We start from the raw sequence: 23,072 nt of genomic DNA, 5'->3' as shown, positions 1-23,072 counted from the left end.
CATGTGTCCTCTGCATCACGCAGTCCTGTGCAGCCACCAATTCCTGTATCCTTTCCTCTAACAGTGACCTAATGCTTTCTGCTCCTCAGGTCACCTCAGGAATGTTTGACGAGCGCTACGTGCTGTCAAGTCGAGTCCGCACCGGTCGCAGCATCCGCGGACTGAGTCTTCCCCCTGCGTGCACGCGTTCTGAGCGCCGCGAAGTGGAGCGTGTGGTTGTGACAGCCCTGTCTGGCCTGAAGGGAGACCTGGCTGGTCGCTACTACAGCCTGGGAGAGATGTCCGAGAGAGAGCAGCAGCAGCTCATTGATGTCAGTGCACAATCACAATCACAAACACACACACCACACACACACACACACACAGAGTGCACTTTTGTTTTATTATCTTTGCCATCTAATGCCCCCCTGATTCCTCTGTCCCTTTACTGGCCAATCAGGAGCACTTCCTGTTTGATAAACCTGTTTCACCTCTGCTCACCGCAGCTGGGATGGCCAGAGATTGGCCTGATGCACGTGGGATCTGGTAAGACTAGGAGAAACTCAGTCTAGAAGAAGTACTGATGATTTTGTAGCATAGAGAATCTGCCAAAGCTGTAGATACTAGATAGTTCGCATAGAGCACCGAGAAACAAGTTTTTGAAGGGACATAGTTTTGTGCTGCATGAGACAATAATAGAAACACAAATAAGATCAATGTTTTTTTGTGATTTTCATTCCATAACTTCTTTTTAGCACTACAACAGTGTTATATTTAAAGAGACTGACCACTTTGCACGATGCAAAGAGTTATTTAGGAAGGATTTGGGAATAATGTCAGTCATCAGACATTAGAATGCACCACTACCACAAAAATGGACCAATATGCTGAGAGAGAAGTGGATTATACAGTAGAATTAGATTACACTGTTTTTCTGCCAAAAATTATGTAAGAACAGATTATCTGGGGAAAGACTGGCCCCATTGCTGAAAAGCTTAGAATCACCAAAACAACAAGCAGATACAGATTCACTCACTGCTAAATTCAATTCTCAATTCTTCTTACAACAAATGCTATTTTCCCTGTACATTTAATGCCAAATACATCACTGATAATTTCCTGAAACTGGTACTTGCAGGTCCTCCAGACACAAACTACAGACTACTTTATCTCCTGTTTGAAAGACTTAATGATCCTTTTCAAACAGCTGTTCTGCACTCATCAAATGTCGCTCTCCTCTGCAAATCCAAAATGTCCTTTTTGTCTTCCTTTGATCCCATAGTCTCAAGTTCAAGATCTTTTCCTTTGGTAAAGTAGTATTGCTCTAACTTCCACTTCCCCACATGTGCCCTCAAGGCCCATGACTGGCGTGACACTGGAGGCATTTACTCCACCAAAAAAACTGTCTTTGTTCTCAAAATTATTTGATTTTATCAGCACATGTATTAACATAGACATCAAAGCCCACCCTCTAAACTGGAGTTTAACACTGTCTTCTTGATTGTTTCAGGCACAACAATGAGAAGAACTTCTTAATCTGGATCAATGAGGAGGACCACACGAGGATCATATCCATGGAGAAAGGAGGAAACATGAAGCGAGTGTTTGAAAGGTTCTGCAGAGGTCTCAAACAGGTATGCATGTCTCTCTGTCTTCCATGGTCCAGTTTTTAAAACCTGAGTCATTCCTCCCCAGTATAAAAAGATTATCCATGCAGTATTTAAAGCATTGCAAAGACTGTAATAAATTTATACTTAAAAGAAAGTACAGCAGAATTAACACGCATCTGCTGTCTGTTTCATACATGTTAAAAAAAAGTGTGAACTTTTTTCTAACTTTTAGGTGGAGCAACTAGTTCAGGAGAGAGGATGGGAGTTTATGTGGAATGAGCGTCTGGGCTACATCCTCACCTGCCCCTCTAACCTTGGCACTGGGCTCAGGGCTGGTGTGCATATTCGCCTGCCCTTCCTCAGCAGGGTAATGCCACGGACACTCACTGGCAGTAAATGACAGCAGACACAGGGACACATATCATCCCCATGTATCAGAGATGTCAGAAAACAATTCAATGTGCGTTATGTGCATACTTTAGGATCCTCGCTTCAAAAAGATCCTGGAAAACCTGAGACTACAGAAGAGAGGCACAGGAGGTGTTGACACGGCTGCTACTGGCGACACCTTTGACATCTCTAATCTCGACCGTCTGGGCAAGTCAGAGGTAAATGTTTAAAGAGGAATAGAAGCAGCTGAAGTAAAAGTAGAAAAGAACAGTGGCCAAAGAGAGTCAGAGACATACGGAGGAGTGCAGACAGCTCAGCAGGTGTGGGCTGCGAAAAATCGAACCCCCTGCTGATCTCTAATCTGTAATCCAGGCAGAGATGTGCCAGCTGAGGTTAAAAGACTTGTGTTTCCTGAGTTGAGCCTTTTATGCTGCACTTCCTCACAGGCTGAGATGAAGGCCTCCAGCAGGAGCTACCAGTCTGATGTAAGATCAAGGTCAGGGGACACAAGGGGAGCAAAAGTTCCCTTGTGTTATTTGAATTCATCAGTGCTGTCAGATACCAGCACCAGTAGTCTGTATATGTGGCAGAGAACCTCAGGAAATTTAAACCTTACACATGGACAAAAGTTCACTATGAGAAGTGTAATGGAGATAGTTCTGGTGTAGAAGTACTCAGGTACTAATGATATTTTGCTGGTTAGTAGAAGTAAACATACTTTTGTAAAACTGAGGACAAGTCCAAGTAAGTTTTCTGTAATCTAATGGGGAAAAAACATTATTTTACTTTGATTTATATTTCCTGATATTACACAGTAGACGCCTTGACGATGTCCACTTTTTGTCTAAGAAGACAAAAAGTACCCACATTATCATTTTACATACACATTTTACATCCACTCACGAGAATTAAAGTTAAAGGGACATTTCACCATAAACTCAAAAATACATATTCTTTCTATCCAGATCTGTCTTGGTGTGAGTTGGTGAGTTTTGGAAAGAGACACTTTTTTTTTTTTTTTTGGCACCACAAACGAAGTGCAGTTTAGTTTCATTATATTTGAGAGAAGGTAGACATCTCTGCAGCTGATATCTCCAAAACTCTGCAAGTCACACCAAAACAATCCATATGAATAAACAGCAACACATGTAAGAAGTAAATATTTATTTATTTATTTCGTAGTGAACGGTCCCTTTGATTGTAAAAAGTTACTTCAAAAGCTGAGTTTAAAAATATAATATACTTTATTTCATCCAATATGGCTGATTTCACTTATTTGCCCTCTTTCAACCTGAGGACAGAAACTAACCCCTGAAGTTAGGCCAACTTATCATAGAACCAAATGAAATCCTCAATACTAGACATAATGATCACATCCATAACATATAATTTGTATGGATTCAAGCCTGTGTAACAACTATGTACATAATGATCTTGTGCTTTCTGACACTAGTTACCATGTACCCACAGGTCGAGCTGGTGCAGTTAGTGATTGATGGCGTAAACTACCTAATAGAATGTGAGAAGAGGCTGGAGAGGGGTCAGGACATCAAGATCCCCTCCCCCATCGCTCTGTTCAGGAAGTGAACATCACCTCTGCTGGGAATCCTGGTGTAGAGCAGGTGCTCCAACTGCTGGTTGCTAAAATGTTGGTCTTTACTTATTTTCATTGCATGTAAAACATATAGTGGCTTACATGCACAATACATTCATTACATTTACATGAATTCTAAGCAGAATAAACTCTCTCGAAGAACGGAGTTGTATTGTTTTTTGGTGAGAAGAACTGATTTATGTACATTTCTACCCCACTCATCGTCTCAGGAACCACTGGACGAAACAAACAAACTAAGAAGTTAAAACTAGCCGCACTTTGACCTGCTACAACAGTAAATTGCTGCTTCCACACTCATTAGCGTCAGTAATATAATATCAGTCTCAAATCAGGACCAATATTCTGCAGAGGCACTTTTATTTTTAATGCTTTTAATACATTTTACAACTTTACAAAAGTTTTAACGCAGTTTTAATGAAGGATTTTGACATTCTTGTGTTGATATGTTGAGAAGATCTGAATGTTTCTTCCACAAAAGAACCAGGAACACATGATGAGATATGATTCAAAAGTATTGCCTATCATAAAACCATATACTGTCAGTAAAGAATCCACAACAAGATAATAAAACAGATTTACATGTAGGTCAAACAGAAAAGAAAGCTCATCTCAAGCACCAGTGCAGGACACACTCACGCTTGACCTCCCACTGCTCCTCTAGTTTCTTCTCTGGCTCAGACAGAGATGTTGTTATCAGGCCATGGCCGTCTGCCAGACTCGATAAGATGGAGCTATACTGGACAATAATACCACGACCTTTGTAACTCTGTAATTAAGTGCTGAACCATTGCTCGTCCTGCAGTATGACTCACAAAGAAGACTATAACCACCATTACTTCAGCAAGAAGGTTCCCCTGGAGATCAGATTTTTATTTTCTCAAGTAAGAAAGAAAAAATATACAATTGAAAATTTTAAAAAATGGCAAAAGGATGGATTACTCCTCAGTATCTGGTGGTTAACCTGACATTCAGACCTCGTCTGCCTCCTGCGAGGCCTTTAATCCAGGAGTAACAGGCCAAGCTCATTACTGACAGACACCAGACAGGGCAAACAGAGATGGCTGCTGAACACTATAACACTATGACCAGTTTCATCTTATTTCACATGCTTCGGTAAGGAGAAGAGGGGATTATACTTTATAAATAAAGGCATCCTGCCATGAGAAATTAGTGCTATAATTATTTGGGTGAATGGTCCTTTTAAATCCCGCCGCTTGGAGAGTCTTTCTGTGTCGCTCTTCCTTTTCTGGCAGCAGATTAATGACGTAGATCTATTAATGCTATTAGAGATCTGCACTAAAGGGTTCGGAAACAGTGTGTGTACGAGAGTGTGTTAGTAAAGAATTAATGCTGCAATTAATTCTGAAGGAGGCCAGGATTCATTTGATGGAGGCTAAAATTGGATTTTCTGAGCAGGGATAGTGAATATCCACGTCATACTTCATCCAGAACTAAAAGCAGTATTTATGCAGTGTTTCTATGAAGCCCACAAGAGGCAATATTTTCCAGCTTTAAACACTGATTAGTTACACATTCACACCTCTGGGCGTGGCGGCTTCAGTCTCAGCCTCGCTACAGTTGGTTGAAGTGTTTCAGGTAAATGTCTTGCACAAATATAGGACAAATATGTAGTTAAAGAACAATCAGGTTAAGTAAATTCTTTCTGACACTGGAATTCTTTTGAAAAGGGAATTAATGATGAATTGGTGGAACTGTATAGAGCCATCAACATGTTCAAAAAAAAAAAAAAAAAAAAGATCAATACTGAAAATTATAATGGCTGGTGGACACTCCCCAAATGTGAACTGCCCAGACATTATTATTTACTGGTACTAAACCAGAGACGGGAGGTTATAAAACACACAAGGAAGTGGACAATGTTCATTTGACATCAGAGGTCTGACACATTTTTAACTCTCGCTGCACTTTGATCAAAGAGTCAAAATGAGGCTGTATGTATTCTTGGTGTTCATCTGTATGTTGCTGCCAGCAGGTAAGACCAAAACAATAAACAGTCAGTACAGAAGTTGAGTTTCTTTTTGTTGGCTTGTGTGAATATTTTGCATTCTTCTTTGTCTGCAGAGTGTAACTTAAGGTGTTTCACTTGCTGGGGTGCAAACCCAGGGAAATGCAATGATATATGGGACTGCCCTCGTGATTTTGACCGCTGCTCTTCCACCATTGGTAAGTTGAATTTACTACCACATGCGGTTAAATACAATCCCAATTCCAAAATGTTTGAAACACTGTAAAACATAAATAAAACTGAATGTGATCATTTGCTAATCCTTTTTGACACCTTTTCCTTTTCACTCTATTGAAAACATTACAAAGGGAATGTATTTTTTAGTTTTACACAAGCAACTTTTTGTAAATACAAGCTTATTATGAATTTGATGGCAGTACTTTATAAACAAGTTGATAAAAGGGCAACAAAAGACTAGGAGAGTTGTATTATGTTCAAAAACACATTTGGAACATTGTACAGGTATACTGGTTCAATGATGACAGGTAATAGTACATGTAGTACATAGTATGTTGACAAAAGTATTGGTCCACCTGAGCATTAAACCAACAGCAACTTTCATGGCATTGCATTGTAAATACACAGACAACTTTGCAGTGATAACAGCTTCCACTCTTCTGGGAAGACTTTCCACAAGATTTTGGAGTGTTTCTGTGGGAATTTTGTTCATTCATGCAGTAGAGCCTTTGTGAGGTCAGACACTGATATTGGACAAAAAGGCTTGGCTCACAATCTCCATTCCAGTTCATCTCAAAGGTGTTTGATGAGGTTGAGGTCAGGGCTCTGTGTGGGCCAGTCAAGTTCTTCCACACCAAACTCATCCAACCATGTGTTTATGGACCTTGTTTTGTGTACTGGGACACAGTTATGCCGGAATAGAAAAGGGCCTTCCGCAAACGGTTACCACAAAGTTGGAAGCACAGCATTGTCCAAAATGTCTCGGTATGCTGAAACATTAAGATTTCCCTTCAGTGGAAGTAAGGGGCTGAGCTCAACCCCTGAAAAACAGTCTCATCCCAATACTTTTGTCTATATAGACTATCCCAGTATGACTGGGTATGAAAGGGGCATCCTCGAAAGGCTCACGAGCAAGGATGGGGCGAGGTTCATCACTCAGTGAAATGTGTAATGAACTAGAGTGATTTTAACTTTTCCCATTGTAATCTTTGCTGTTGCATCCGTAATGAAATTCTGTGAGTCCTAATGGAACTTCTGTCTCTCTCTTTCTCTCTCTGTTGCAGTTGCTGAAAATTTAATCAACAAACAATGCATGAGAACTGATATGTGCAATAGAGCTTATTCCACTGGTGTCAGATGCTGTTCTGGAGACCTTTGTAATGGAGCAAAACACACTGGAGTCTTTGTCCCTCTGCTTCTCGCACCCTTAGCCATCATTACACACTTCATTTGAAGCTTAACTCCATTATTTTCAGATTCTCGTGTGTTGCTTTGAATGTTCAAAAGTGAGGGAAAGCATACTAGTAATCTTTAAAAACAGTGATGATCTTTCAAATATAAAGCATTAACAGAAGCATTAACATCCAAGTGGACAACTGAAAAGATTGCTCTGATGGTTACCTGTATATAATTTCCTGTTATTTTTCACTCATGTCCACAACCAGGTGTTACAAAATGAAAAAAGAAAAATAAGCATAGCAATAGTTATACTCATATTTAAAAAACAATTTTGCTGTTCCTATACTGACTAAAGTCTTTTCTCCTTTTTTAAAAAAATAAATCCAGTGCACTCATAATCCAATTCATACAGGAAAACTGTAGTGATCTTATTTACAGAAACTATGATTGTTTTCACACTTGGTCCTTTTCAGCCTTCCAAACAAACTCACAGTGATTAGTCAGCATTTGTTGTGCATATGTGAACACAGCAAATGAACTCAGATCCGAACTGAGAGAACGTCCAGGCTCCAGTTCATTCTGTGTGTAGTTAATAAAACCAGACAGTAGAGGGCAGTGTAGGAGAAATATGTGAAATATGAAATATGTATCCTGTAGCCAAGTCCATAACTGTTTGTTTGTTTGTGTGTGTGTGTACGTCACTTCTCATATTTTCATGTCTAATGTCAATTCTCAACTGATTTACCATAACTGTTGATTTTTATGAAATAAAACATATTAGGCCTATTGAGGAATAAGTTAGTTTTGACCTCATTCTGAAGAATTTTCTCATGTTAGTTTTGTTAAACAATAAGTTACTGCTATATTACGATGTAAGCTGTGTTTTAATGCTGTCTGTGAGGTGCCTTATTAAGGTACTTCAAACCTTGTTGATGCATTGTTTTAGGAACTTATGCATGTAAATCAGTCTGATATATTTAATGTAATCTTTAATTGAGAACAAAGCAGCAATTTAAACAAAATGGCACATTAAAAGTGTCAGATGCATTTGTTAAAGTTTACAAACCAACGACTGCTGTGGGTCACAGTTTGCCCTGCATTATACTGCAATTTTATAGTGATTTGAAAGTGAAACCATAAGCAATAAACTACTAATTGATCTGGTTTGCAATTCAAGACCAAATCAAGACCACGACCAGCTGATTATTGACTCTGAACTCTAAATGGTTTATTGTACAGTGACTACATATAAATAAACTTACACGTGTTGGATCACACTTCAAAATTGGCTTTAACTATAATTCCTCTATGCATGTGTGTATTCATTGCAGTTCATAGCCCCCAAAATATCCTTTAATGATATCTGTGGGTAATATTGCTTTATGTCATCAATAACATGTAGTAAAAGAAACACAAGTCTACATAGAAAAACTGACTTTAACAGCATTTTTAGTAGTTAATTTATACTGACAATTTAAACACCACAAATGTACTTCAAATGTACAAAAAAAAAAAGCCTTATGAGTGATTTTGTCAAAATAACTAAGCAGTATCAAATTGATCAATGTATGACATTGCTCATTGTTGTTATTGTTTATATATGACAACTGCATATCGACAAATGACTTGATGGATGGATGCTCAGCACAACTACATTTTCAAAGCTTGTAAATAACACACTTTAACAGTAAATCACATACAAGCAGTGTAATATTACATTGATCTCACTCAATCATCAAATGTATGCAAACAAAAACATCACAGATTGAACTGAATACAAAGACTTCACTCATGTAAATAAACAAGGAGTGTTGAAAATAATAAGGTAGTGAGAAAACAACCCTCATTTATTTACAGTAAATTCAAGTGTTCGAGTCTGGTCACAATTTTGTTTTGTAAGCTTTCAGGGTATCCCTGACATTTTAGACAGCATCCATCCAGAATGGTAATAACAATATTGTTCACATCAAGTAAAGAAAAACAACAGTCAGCAAACTAACCAGCTTGCAAGAGACACGAATTTCTGAGTTGTTCTGTTCAGGTAAATATTGATGGTGTAGTTGATGTCTGCCATGATGTCAACTGTGACTGTGGGGCGGCGAGTCAAAAGAAGGACATTATGCTCTCAGAGTCAGACCTTCTGTCTTCCAGATCTTACCTGGAATTAAGCTCGCCCTCTCTGATCAGGAGAATCTTTCTTTGCCACTTGTACAAAAAAAACAAAGACAACACATGCTAACTCTGAAGATTTGATCTCTGCTATTCAGGTAGTTTAAGAAATGGCCCAATGACTGCCACCTGATCTTATGGCATTGCCATTGTACAAGGGTGAGATACTGGACACAAGAAATAAATGACCTCCTTATTCCTGTAAGAAAAAAATTCCCCCATGAAACATATTTAAAAATGAAACCGAAAACAATCTGTCCTAGAAATTATACTGATGGAGAAAAGCCCTGGGAAGGAAAAGAGAAAGAATAATGAATAGAGTAGCAGTAACAGATTTTTCTCTCTGTGGTGTATTCATTAACCAGTCCAGTGTGAAAAATATCTTAAATAAACATCATTTCCTACTTGTGTTACTTCAGAGTTATTAATAAAGCAAGCATGTCTCTTTCTGTACAGGGTCACATCTCACCCACAAGGACTTGTGACCCCCTTTGGCCCGTCAAGTGACAAACTCATTTCCAGCACACCATCACAGGCCACTATAAATACATCACAGAGGGTGATCAAGAGTGCTGTGCCCAGTGCTACAAACAAATAATAAGACTTCATCCATTTCGATGGCAACCAAAGTGCAGTTCATTCCCTAATGAAAACTGAAAATTGCAACACATCGAGCGAAAAAAAGACATCCGCTGGTTAATTGAATCATCACGGTCGGGCAGGTTTGAGATTAATTCCACGTAAGGAGAAGATCAAAAGCGAGCCGGTTAGAAGGATGTCGAAGGGAATAAGAGCACTGAGGCTTGTGGGATAATCCCATTAAGAGCTGTGCATTCATTCAGACTGAGGATCAACAACTGTACAGTATGTAAAAGATTAGAGCTAAACAGTCAGTGATGGAGAGGGGTCACAAGCAAACCTGTATTCTCACAGTTTTAGAACATGGTCGAGTATAATTATGTGCTCAGTATTAAGCCTTTTTAATTCTGATTTTGAGCAATGATTAACAACAGTATGCAACCCATTTCAGAGTTTGTCTCTGGAACAGATTGGATTACAAAAAAAAAAAAATAAAATAAATAATAATAATAAGAGAAATGCATGCGTCACTGCTTAATACTGATTAGTAGGGACATATTTTCATCCACGGGATTACACATACACATTTACTTTGTGCTTGTACACACATGTATCATTGCAGGATACATCGATGACGTGTTCTCCCACTGCACTGCAAGCATTTGATCTAAAATTAGACTTTTCTGAAGTCTTGCTTTAAGGTTTATGTGTCTGTGCATGAATATTTCTGTGTTAAAGGAAAAGTTCACCACAAAATGAAAATTCAGTCATTATTTGCTCACCCCCATGCCGTGAGGGGACATGAAATCCCCGTGAGGGGACATGAATGTCTTTACCATATTTCAAGGCAATCCAACTGCCTGACCAACTAGAAAACCTGTGCTCCCCTCATCAACTGCCAAATCAAAACCAGTCATTGGTGAAGGAAACACATTGGTACGAAGATGTGATATTGTTTTGCTAGAAAAATAAATCTGCCCTTGAAATAAACATGTAAAACTCAGTACACAAACACGTCATGTATTGTATTTAGTGCTGGCTGGGAATTTGGAACATTCCCGTGTTTTCTATCCAAAGAATGTAACAGTGATGTGGCTGTGTGTGACGTGGAGAAGCATGCTAGCAAAACAAACACAGAGTGAACACGTAATTCTATAATGTAATGGAAGAAGACTCATGAAAACAGCAGAACATTAAAATTGTGCTTCATCATGCAGGTCATATTTATTTTCAAATTGTCAAGGCAATATAAACAGAAGAGACAGCAGCGATGTAAAACCTCCCAAAGAATACTGAATCTAATATAAACCAAGAACAACAGAGGGAGGGCTTGAAATCAGTGCTCCAAGATTTAGGCCAGAATGTACCACAGATTTTATTGACAAATGAAAAAAAAAAAAAAAAAAAAAATTAAATCCACCATCATCTACCAATTTCAGACGAATTCATATAATTCCTCAAATAAATAAGCTAAGATCAAAGTTAAAATAATAAGGGCACTAAAAAAAAAATATTTGGCAAAAACAATACAAAATATTCATTGACAGCATTTGTGAAACTGGTGTATTTACAGAGAGATGCATGATTGTATGACTGTGTGTGCATGTTCATAAGTGTGTGTGTGTGTGTGTGTGTGTGAGAGAGAGAGATCTCATTCCACAGTGCAGAAGTTATCCAGATTGTTCTCTCGGGTCTTAGGGAGCTCGGTGTGTTCCAGTAATCGGTACTGGAAGGAAACACGGTTGATATAGTTCCCGCTGGAGACCAGCCTCACCACCGAGTTATCACAACCGATCTTCATCTGGGCTGAAGGGCCAAAGAGAAAAACAGATAATTTACCCTGGAGCACATACAGAACATTCCTGTTCACTAGCCAGTCCTTCGTAGCCTGGGTATGACAAGTATGTGTCTTTGTTTTGTGTGTGAAGTGTTTTGCACAATTCAGTCAACATCAATAATAAAGAAAAATTGTGTAATATAATACAGTTGAGGTGTGTTCTTCAGGTCATGGTTAGAGTTGAGTAAAGGCAAATGGACTCGGTCATAGATATTTGAAGACATTTCACCTCTCATTCAAAGGCTTCCTCAGTTCTTGGATTATTTATTCAGGCAAAATAAGAATCTATTTGTGTTTAATTTTGGAATATTAAAATCAAATTGGATTTCACCATGTAATGTTCTTATTCTTGCTTTGAAGAACACATTTAAAAAATTATGTATCTTTTACTGAAAGCATATTCTGAACTTTTCCTCACCCTTCTGGCTTAATGCACATTATACAGCTGAAAATTTTGGTTAAATAATAGACATCAGTGACTGTAAAATTAGTCGACATGAGAGCCGACCAAAAGTGAAGCCAAAGCATCTTGGTCGCCCCCCAGTGGCTGGCTGCAGCACAAGTCAAAAATCCCTCCCCCTTCATGTTAGCAAAGGAGACGATCTTTTACCAGAGATGGTTTCTATCATTTTTGGTAGTTCTTATCACACTGATGTATGTTCATGTGTAAAAAGAAGATGAAAATTGACAGCTGAGTGTCATTTATGACAGGTTTATAGGCAGAAACTCGATCCTGCAGCTCCACCCTCCATTTACAAATGCACAGGCCTGAGCTCTGAATGGCGTCATCAGTGCTGCATGGCGGTGCTCATATGTGGGATATTTTGGCTTTACTTTTGTACAGTGGAAGGAAGAGGAGACACATCATCCATTTTATACAAGTCAATGATACACAATGTTACAAATTGTGTATAAAAAAATCAAATATATTATATAGATTATATCGATTATACTTACTGACTGTTTGACATACTGCCCTGATACTATGTTGTCATAGCAAAAAGAGTGGAATCGCATTGCATAGCATTGCAGGCTTTAAGGATAACATAGCATAACACATCACAAAATAGTAAGTATATTATAGTCATGGTCCAGTACAAGAAATCAAATATCAGATTTCAATTTGTCACTGTTCTGATGGAAACCTCACAACAGAAATCACAGATCCACACTGAGGGTTAACTTGAGAGGCCTATACTCACCGAGCCCACTGAGGGAGAAACACAGGTCAGCTACAGGGAACATCTTAGAGGTGTCCACCCCATTGCCCCCTAGCAGCTCCACATAGTCACCTGACCCCGAACAGCCCGACCACACCTGCCTCTGTAATAAATAAACAACAAAATATTCTGGTGCAGAAGTTCAGATGAAGCAAACTGGTAATTTATCAAGTGTGCATATCAGTGGTTCCCTTTGGGTTTTTTGACCGTGATGATTCAATTAACCAGCGGATGTCTGTGTTTGGTGACAAGAAAAACCCATGGGACACCTTTAAATTCCAGCCTGGTCTGCATACTTTTGGTTAATGTGTAGCACTGAGCAATAACTGGAGACACATAGACAGTGATCTGATATCCTGTTGCTCTGATTAATGTTTTATATCCTAAAGCTATAGTATGAGTCTGTGTTTTCTTGTGTGTGGTCTCGTGAGCAGTCCCTCCTGCCTGGCCTGTTGCTGTTCCTCTCAGGATTACTACACATCCAGAGCCACTCTTTGCTGTCAGAGTGTTTCTGGTCCCTGGAGAGTAGGATAGTCCAGGTGTCTACATGGTGTGCTGCCTGTCCGAGAGCAGCTCCTCTCCACGAGCAGCCCCTCGCTGAAACCAAGTAACCCTGGCCCTGTTTTGTCTGTTGTGTTTCAAGCTTGGTGTGTGTGATGGGGCAGATGACCCATGCAAACACCTGGTTTGTCCACTCATCTTAGCCCAGAGACACGGCTGCAAACATGAAGACGTCAGTCTGGAAGAGTGCAAGAGTGCGGGTAGGCATGTATGAAGGCAGAAGGGCTGGTAGGTCATTTGGCTCGAGTTAAATGATTGAGACGGCTTTCAACAGCCACAGACACCACATTTTTTCTCTTTTTGTCAGAGTTGAGTTTGAGAGGTATTAAGAGATTTTCTACAAATATAACAATTTTTAAAAGACAATTTATCTACATCAGCTTTATGTTGATGTTGATAATGTTTTTAGACTTTGTTGCACCTGTTACAGCAGAACAGCTTCAGGCAACAGAATCTTTCAAAACACCAGTGTGGGTTGAAACTATTTGCCAAATAGAGCGCTGATTTTTGGATGATGATGATGATGATGATCCAGATGATATTGCATCTATAGTCTGATGGTCTGACTGATGTGCAATTTATTTTAATTTCAGTCAACTTACAAAAACATATATTCACAAACATAGTTAGGTAGGTATATATGTGGGAAGATAATGTCTCACTTCTAATCATGCCCACTGAGCTCTGATTGGTCAGTTGTTAATGTGAGTGTGTGTGTGTGTGTGTGTGTGTGTGTGTGTGTGTGACCTGTGGGCTGAGCTCATTGCTTTTGGCCTGCCCCAGACTGAGCTCTGTCAGACGGATCTCCACGGGGTAGATGATGGAGAAGCTGCAGTTCCTCCGCTGATGTGGCATCACCATGGTAAAGCTGCCCTCTGGACTCTGAGACATGATGTTACAGGCTTTACACACCAATACACACACACACACACACACACAAAGAAAGAAAGGAGGAGAAGAGAAGAGGTTTCGAATTAACAGTTCCCCATCACCAGAGAAACTCATTACTGACACCTCATGTCACAAATTGGACATAATCAAGGCTGACTGCAGGGAGGGGACACAATTAGGGTTGAGCATGAAAATCCAATTCCAGTTCTGATGACAAAATAAGAAAATAATGAAATTTGAATTGATAACAGTATGGTAGGCTAGACAGGAACCAACAGGAGTCGGAACACTTTACTCCTGCAGGCATGTTGTTCATTTAGAGGAATTTTTGAGGTAAAAGAGCCGTGCCAATCAAAGCTGATGTTAGAATAAATATAACCGAGTGTTATTTGATCTGCATGTGTGAGATTAATGATTTTTAATTGTTGTTTATGTGTGTCGTTTTTTCAGCTGTCACTCACATTTACAAAAGAGCAGAATGAATATAAATACAATCTTCTTTTAATTTTTGGTAAAACAAATGTGTGCTCATCGCTGCATCTTTAAAACTGATTCTCAGAAAGTGACTGTCCAAAAATGAATTGAAACTACACTTACACTATATGAGTCTATATGTGTTCAGGGACATAACTTGTTCAATAACTTATAACTTGTTGCTGATTTATGTATTGAGTGAGTGTATATCATCTTATTGTATGTACAGATATGCTGTTCTATGGCCATTTTTAGATAATTGGAGCCACTTTGTAACACAGCAGAGGCTTTTGATCAGCTAGTCTGTATTTGTTTTATGTGTTTTTGTGGACAGCTGCAGTTAATGGTCAATATGTGAACAAAACCTCACACAGTGGCCTGATCTCTGTGTTGTTTTCACCTAGATAGCCCATTCAAACTCCCTTTTTGTGTCAGTGCTCTTTCTTCATCTGTCTTTGTCTTACAGCCAGACTATGATTGTTATGTGACTTGACAGAGCGTGTTTGTCAAGCAGCTGAAAAACAGGTGCATCCCTCTTATTCAATCGCTTCCTGTTGCTCTCGGCCTTGATTTAAGCTCCGCCAAGCGAAAATGACCAAGACAAACACACATGCATTTTCACAAGCAAGTAGAAAAAATATATATATATATATATTCATGACACAAATCTAATTTAGATGCAAGACCTTGGTCCTTGTTTATATTGTTTTCTTGTGATTTCTGTTCTTGGTTCACAATTTGGCTTCATTTGTATGGACGATATTTCTGTTTATTTTATTGTTGTAGCTTTTAGCCTTCAAGTAACTTCAAGGATGTGCGAGAGGACTCACGGAAGGGGTTGTGTAGCTTTTTGACAGTGAGGGTGAAGCCGCTGTCAGGGCTGTGAATGCGGAAGAAGATCATGGCGACGTTCTGAGAGGAGCGGCTGTTGGCTCCCGGTGCTGTGGAGGAGCAGTAGTCTGTGTAGCGCTGGTGTAACGGGAGCGGGTGGTCCTGCCTGCTGGGGAACTTCTCTCCCTTCAGAACCCAGCCATCAAACATCTGTAGGAGGAACACACATGATGCCGATCAAATCATATCAAAAAACAAGAAGACAGTGCAGGCACTCATATAATAGAAGAGAATGAGGAAAGAAATATTAATAATAAAAAAAACTTTATTATAGTGGCTAAAAAAAAAGCCAGAAAATTTTGACCCCTTGGTCTTTATCAGGGCTCCAATAAACAAGAAACAAAAACACGAGTGTGGCCTCACCAATATAGTTGTAAAAGCCAATCAGAAGAAAGATAAAAACATTACAGGTGAAGCAAACAGACGTACAATAGATGTACATAATATGCACAAAGTAGATACCCATATATTTACTACAACAGGCTATGAAGTAAGCAGAGGAACAAATACAGAAAACATCTTTTTCAGTCCGTACTTTAATAATACTTTAATGTGTCCAGTCAATACACCCTTTAGTTAAGTTTCTGTATTCCGTTCTGTTCCCTGACCAAAGGTTTAATTTGCTCAATGCCCCATATATGCACTGTGAAATTCATTGAAATATCAAGCCAAGAGGTACTTGTGATTCCCAATCTTCATAGCATATTTATGTTCAACAAGGCAAACCCTTTGGCATCTTTTTGTGTGACATATGTGAAAAAAAACCTCCCACATATGAGGAACTTCTCTCCCTTCAGAACTGAGCAGTTAAATATCTGAAGGACAAACATACATGATGTGCAGTAATAAACGATGTTTCATTACAAACAAAAAACAGAAAATCATAGCGCCCTCATTGTATTGCTTTATGATGCCACACACACACTATTTTCACACAGCAACATATTACTTGATGGAAGGTGTTGAGCACAGAGAGCCAGAAATGATCCATGCAGATTATTTATTCCACTGCACATTTCTCAAGCAATAATCGAGCCTTGTCTTGTCATTTTACTTTGTTGTTCTTCGTTTTGCGTAGGATCGCTGGTAAAATTTACCTGAAAGGAAAAGCCCAAAAATCCATTTTGGACTTTTCCTGTTTACATACAGTAAGAACATGAACATGACTGACATCAGGCAGTTTGAGGTTTTGTTAACTTGTAATATAATATTATATATAATATAAACTACATTAGTTATATTAATTAGTGAGTTCATCAATATGCCTGTCTCCCAATGAGTCTCATGTTTCCTTACTGAATAGCACAAAAAATATGTGGCTAATGAACATTACTTGTTGTCTTTTCTAAAGTCATTAGTGCAATGTGATTCACAGCACCATTTACACTCCTGTGCTGTGAATCATATTTAATCACAACCGTAATCCAACATGAATTTTGTTCTATAAATATTTCGTGAATCTAATCTTCACACAAAGAGGCGTGCTGTTCGGTTGTGTTCTCCCGCTGAAAGAGACTGATTTGTGCAGTTCACATACAACTTCTGTCAGTTTCCAGATAGCACTGCGTCCCAGCCTGTTCATCGTAAAGTCAACCAGTTTCTTTCTGTGCCTTTTGCCGCTTTGGCCCACTTGAACTGAAGCTTCAGTGTAACTAGCAGGCTTGGCTTCAGAACTAAAGCCTTCTCTTCCCACACTCGCTCTGGGTAATGTGACCAATGCAGAGAGGATCCAGTGTTTGTCTGTTTGGCCCTTAAACACTGCCTTAACCCTGTTTGGCACCATTTTAATCAAACAGAAGAAGATGAAATAGAATTCAGTGCTAAAATGGCAAAGCCCAACTTCCTGTCTTCCACTCACTGAGCGGTTGTGTGGGTGTTATTTTTGGTGAGTGGAGCCAACCTTGATAAAGTCTCCGGCACTGCAGTCAATACTGACGTCAGACAGCTCCAGACTGATGACCTCATTGGGCTCAGCGATGATGAAAGCAGCACATGCCAGCTGTGGTTGAGACGCCACAAAGGTGAAGTAGCCATCAGTGGCCAGCATGTCCAGACATCCTACAAACCACACACACACACACACACGCATTACATAACGACAGAGGAGGGATTCACAAAACCATATGCAAACATCTAGGATTTACTGTGATATTAAAAAACTGTCCATGAACTGTAATCTGTTAAAAAGTAGCAGTAGCAACAGCTGAGTTGCTTTTCTCAGCTCATGCAGTAACGCTGATGAGGCTTTGGGGAGTTTGTGCCAAAATTATTCAAAAGTGTGAATTGATTCTGAAAGAAGTGGACTCATCTAAAGCAATTTCTGACATTTTGCTGTGTTTACTTTTGGGAAAAGCTAAATGGATGTTCTACAGTTACTGCATACACAGAATCCATGGTCCATTCAAAGTCATGGTCTGATTAAGTGACTGATTGACTGAATGACAGATTATTACAACGTCTTCTACCTGGCTGAACGTTGAAGATCTCTCCACTGAATCCTCCATTGAATGTTTTAAATTGCTCAATAAGTTTACTTACTTTTAGTGATGAAAAAGGGTTTACTTGTTGTTTGGCAAGACGCTAAAGAGCGTTAAACATAATCAGCTGTTGAATAAAGCCTTTGTTTACTGCTGCACTTACTGAGAGGTCGGCGGAAAATAAAATCCTCTGATTCTCTTTTCTGGTCCAAACTGAGCAGAGAATATAATCCATCTGAAGCTTCGTTGTCCTGCATGAAGGAATAATTCAAACACGATTGAAGCAGACGTCAAATTTTTTTTGGTTCCAGCTGAAACTTTAAGCACATCATTTTAACCCATCCGACCTAAACCGAGGCAAAGTGAAATCACTGGTTAACAGACAAAAGTCTCACCTCAATGTAGCGGCTGAGCCCCAGTCTTGATGAGAGGGAGATCAGGAAGAGGAGCAGCTGTGCGCGCAGAGCCACCGACATGCTGAGTGAGGTGCGTTCCCGAAGCAGAGGGGGGAGTAACTGCGCTGCGTGAGAGGTGGCAGCTTTTATAGCAGCACAGACAGACAGACAGGCAGGCCTGCATCAGAAGGTCACCGACCAACACTGAGCCGTGCGGACTTACAGTCGTTTTAATCGTGTGTGAAAAGCCGTCATTCTTACCAGTTTTAGGACGCTTAAACACTGCGTACGAGCTGATAATAACTGCGCATAAAAAGAAATCTGACGGACAAAACTGACGAATTTGATGAAAGTGTTAGAAAATATGTTTTACAAGATTCACAATGTGAATGCATCACGTGTGTAATATATTTCAGATCTGATAGATTACTTTACACATTACACATGCTATATTTACTGGTAACATATGGTCATATTTATCCCTTTCTAAATTAATCTCATTTACACATTACAGTTATAAGGCAACATAAAGACACGTGTGTTGTTTGACATTTCACGTGGGAAACCGAGCTAATATTAATCAAGTTAAAACTCATATGTGCTTATTTTGTAAGGGATGAAACGCTTAGCCAAAGACACCAACATGGACTTATGCACTGCAGTGAGCAGGGTTTGATCCCCAACAGCAGCAGCTTCGGCATCGACCAGGCACTCACAACATAACAACTGTCCGTGCTTTGTGGACAGGAAGCCGGGCAGGCAGGCAGGCAGCAGTGGCCTAAATTTTAGAGAAGCAGGCTTATGACTGGTGGAGGTTGCCTCTTCAATCCCCTGTGAGGTGCAGGTCCAACATCTGTAGATCATACTTTGTGACTACTCTAATGCCTGGCCTGAATCTTTGTTAATTCCCAGTGTCTTTCTTGTTTTTCTCAACCTTCTGTTCTTTCAGTCAGTCCTTTCTTGGAGACAGGGATTTTCTGGACGGGTTGTAGACTGGCATCAGTCTCTACTATACACATGAAGCTGTCAGCTGTACCTTACGAGCTACTCATCCTCTCTGACACTGGGACAGTTTAGTACGTACAAATACACTCATATAACTGGCCCAGAGGATTAGGGCATGGTAATTAAGTGTATAGCCGTATTATTCCTTGCATGTCTGCATGGAGAGCTGTTCACAATATGACCACTTGTTCAGTTAACACTTGACGAGTGATACTCCACCAGGGATGCTCCAACCAAACAGCAAAACCATTCAAATGTACAGCTGTTTTCAATAGCACAGTACTGACATCTTTAACAAACAAGAACTGTAAAGAAACTCATACTACACAGCACAAACAACAAAAAGTCCAGACAGAGGAAAGGAGAAGGAGTATAGTTGGAGGGAGAGAAGCTGCGATGTAATCTGGTTTGTAGTGACAAACCAGATTCGTTTAGATGAGACTAATTGTGAGTGTCCAGGCTGCCATTGTGAAAGGTCAGACGCAGACATTGCCGGGTGGAAAAGATGATGATCATCCTGTCAGTGTTCATACACACTTCTGGTAGGATGGGAGACTGTGTGTGAAGCTCAGACCCGCAATTATCTTAAACTAACAATAGCTGACATTTTCTCACAGTGATGAAGGTCTGTGATGCCACACACAGGAATACAGACCAAAATAATAATAATTAAAAAAAAAAAAAAAACAATGACGAAAGTAATGAATAACATTTGGTCTAACAGCCCCTCAGCCTGTTGTCCTGCAATGCTGCTGACCTATTCAAGGTGTATTACTTTCATTTAAAAGCCAGTGCTCAGTGATAATAATGAGTTGTCTTACAAAGTCCATGTGCTCAGAGGATGTCTGAACCTATTAGCCAGGGTCTCACTGCTTAAGTGGGTTCTGCTAATGTGAATGACAGCAGAGGAAAAGGAAAATGTTACAAATATGCAACACATTGTGTGTATGTGTGTGTATTTCATGCATCACCATGTGCTACAAATGCAATTGGCAAAAAAAGACTTTTTGGCAATTTCACACAAACGCTGCGATGTGTGTGATGTGGTGCTGTGATACATACTGTAATTGTTTAAATCCAATTTATTAAATGAATCGATAGATTTTAATGAACAACTAACCCACAGTCTCATTATATTACTCTGAATGATGAACAGATATATCAGTTCACATTATGCTGGTCTATTCACAGAGTTCATCATCTAATCTAATCTAATCTAATCTAATCTAATGTAATCTAATCTAATGTAATCATATCTAACCTCTCTTCCCATATTACCACCCTCAAGCCCCGAGCCTTTCACTGAAAACATCCTGTGATGCTTGGAGACTTTTTATGTATACTGTCATGTCTTAGTTACATTAAGCAAACAACAACAGCATACCAAAGTATCCCAAAAAATCACAGACATACAAAAACATATGAAATCAGTGAATTCTCTTTGGTAAACTCTGGCAAAGGTCCCTGCTCTCACATGAAAATGGAATTCATGTATGATATGAAATTAATCAAGAAAGCTCCATGTCCTCAGTACTATGAAAATAAATCCAAGCGGAAGAGCCAGATGCCTGAGTTTCAACATGACCAAAGACTATAACACCATCTGGTGGCAGATGCAGGGACACCTTTTATGATAAGAGCTTTATGACGTTTGTCACAACGCAGTATATTACAATGCAGTACAGTTTTCTTAAAAATGCAATTGATTCTGCTCATCAGGGTTTTTTTTTAAAGATAGAAGCAGTCCAGAACATGTTGCCCTGTTCTCTGTCAGTGATGGTTGCCTCAGCTGGCCAGATGTGACATTCACCTGTCCATGTGGTCAAAGTTAAATCGCAACGATTGTTGACTCCAGACTTTAGCATCTTAACCCTGCTTTGTATCCCAGCAGGCAACCTCCCTCTGCACACCTGCTCCCTGGCAAATATAGCCCATATAGCTAAGTAGTTGGCTCTGTTGTTCAGCGTGTGTTGACTCCTTCACACAAAAACACACACATGCACACACACTTCTTGTGTGGATCTGCCTGTCAACACAGTGGTCCAGCCTCACTGCCTGACTGACCCATTCATCTCCTGTGGGGGCCGTAATGAGTCGACCCTCCCCGTTTGGACCGACCTGACAAAGAGAGATTACTTCAAAGCCCGCATGGATTTTCTCCCTCGTCCCCTCCTCCCCATTCCTCTCCCCTGAAAGTGGTTAATTCAAAGTGCATTAATGAGGAGCGATGGATAACACGCTCTTCTTTTAATTACCTTCCAACGGAGTTCTTCAGGGGAGGCCTGGCGACTCTCATCCAGTGTTGGCCTGTTTGGTTTTGGTTTTTGTGTGTAAGTCTTTTATCTCATGCCTTTTATAGTCAGCTCACCTTATAATGAAGCATTTATTTAGTCATGGAAATACTGGATATTAAGGTAATTAATAAATCACAGAATATAAAAATTAAACTGTTGTAAGAATTGTCTTGGTATGTTTGTGTAAGATTGCATAATGAAATTCCAGTGTCTAAATACTTAAAAAAGGTTGTTGGACAAACTGATTCTGTTAATTATTATATAATATATCGATATATGTCCTTGATTAGGCTGAAGTGTTGTATATATCAGAAAGAGAGACCGGAACATCCTGTGAAGAGTTTTTTGTTGGTATGTGAGCTGGTAAAGCAATAAATACATTTACAGATCGTGCAGTGATGACTGATGGTGCATGCAGATGATGGGAATAATTCTACATAATAGTATAATTACAGCAAGCGCTGTGGAATAATTGTTCCCAAGCAGCAAGGGACCTCTTTTCCCAAAGAGGCACAATCAGACAGAGAGACACAATCAGAGCGGTGGCTCAAAATATAGTTAGGCTAGTGAAATCTTTTAAAAAAATAATAAACTAGTGAGGAAATAATTGTCACAAATCATCACATAACATCTGAATTTGCACACTCTTTGTTTTGTATTAAGTGATCCAGCAAGAGTCAGTCATAATGCATCTTGAGAGCTCACTCATTACTAACTCACTCAGGCCTGATCCCAAACCCTGATTGATGTGATCCTGATCTCCAAGCTTGGCCTGATGGAAAAACACAAGACAAAGTTGAAATTAATTGAAATTATGAAGGGACACTATTGAACACCCTCTCTTGTAAGGTGACTTGTTCTCTCAAACAAACAATTTGTATCAGAGTGATGTGTTTGTTTTTCACCAGAGGAGTCTGAAAAAAAAGAGAGTGGCTTTTGTTGCTAGCAAACCTGCTTCAACGTGTGGTTTAATAGGCTACCTGGAGGGTTAATAATTTAAGTCTTCCTTCCTACCTTTACGGAATACAGTTTTACTCTGCAGGTCACACTCACATTTGTACAGACTCTCAGGAGACTCCAATATGCCAGACATAAGTCTTTCAGAACATGTCTTGGAAATCTTTATTTTTAGTTACCACTGCCTCTTTGCATGTTGAGACTCCTGTCCCCAATACAACCAAAGTTTCCATGATAACTTAGATATCCGGTTTTGTTGCCAAGATGCCACTGGAGCTGTTAGCATAAGGAAGGATGGGCGCCAGAGAAAATATATATATATATAAAAACACTAACAGGGTCCAAT

General features: G+C 39.5%; 2 protein-coding genes across 4 annotated transcripts in view; one reads left to right on the top strand and one right to left on the bottom strand.

The window, feature by feature from the left end:
- Window positions 1-3,719, top strand: part of LOC124057788 (creatine kinase U-type, mitochondrial-like) — a 4,817-nt gene extending 1,098 nt beyond the window's left edge. For 2 of the 3 annotated variants that reach the window (XM_046386343.1, XM_046386342.1), the window contains exons 4-9: window positions 90-311; window positions 440-525; window positions 1,490-1,613; window positions 1,822-1,956; window positions 2,072-2,197; window positions 3,450-3,719. In XM_046386343.1, coding sequence (XP_046242299.1) covers window positions 90-311; window positions 440-525; window positions 1,490-1,613; window positions 1,822-1,956; window positions 2,072-2,197; window positions 3,450-3,566 — 810 coding nt within the window. In that variant the 3' untranslated portion in view covers window positions 3,567-3,719. Of the gene's footprint in view, window positions 28-89; window positions 312-439; window positions 526-1,489; window positions 1,614-1,821; window positions 1,957-2,071; window positions 2,198-3,449 lie in introns of all 3 variants that reach the window. The other variant, XM_046386344.1, reaches the window with a different exon arrangement.
- Window positions 3,720-10,931: 7,212 nt separating this feature from the next.
- Window positions 10,932-18,596, bottom strand: LOC124057787 (corticotropin-releasing factor-binding protein-like). The gene is made up of 7 exons (XM_046386340.1): window positions 18,471-18,596; window positions 18,239-18,326; window positions 17,499-17,656; window positions 15,538-15,748; window positions 14,090-14,244; window positions 12,764-12,884; window positions 10,932-11,530 (listed from the first exon to the last, which is right to left on the bottom strand). The coding sequence occupies exons 1-7, from the start codon at window positions 18,549-18,551 to the stop codon at window positions 11,376-11,378; spliced, it is 969 nt and encodes a 322-aa protein (XP_046242296.1). The 5' UTR covers window positions 18,552-18,596; the 3' UTR covers window positions 10,932-11,375.
- Window positions 18,597-23,072: the final 4,476 nt, after the last annotated feature.

The sequence above is a fragment of the Scatophagus argus genome, chromosome 4 (genome assembly GCF_020382885.2).
Source record: "Scatophagus argus isolate fScaArg1 chromosome 4, fScaArg1.pri, whole genome shotgun sequence".
Lineage (NCBI taxonomy): Eukaryota > Metazoa > Chordata > Actinopteri > Scatophagidae > Scatophagus > Scatophagus argus.
The sequence above is the reverse complement of the archived record's forward strand: the minus strand, read 5'-3'. Positions and strand labels throughout refer to the sequence as shown.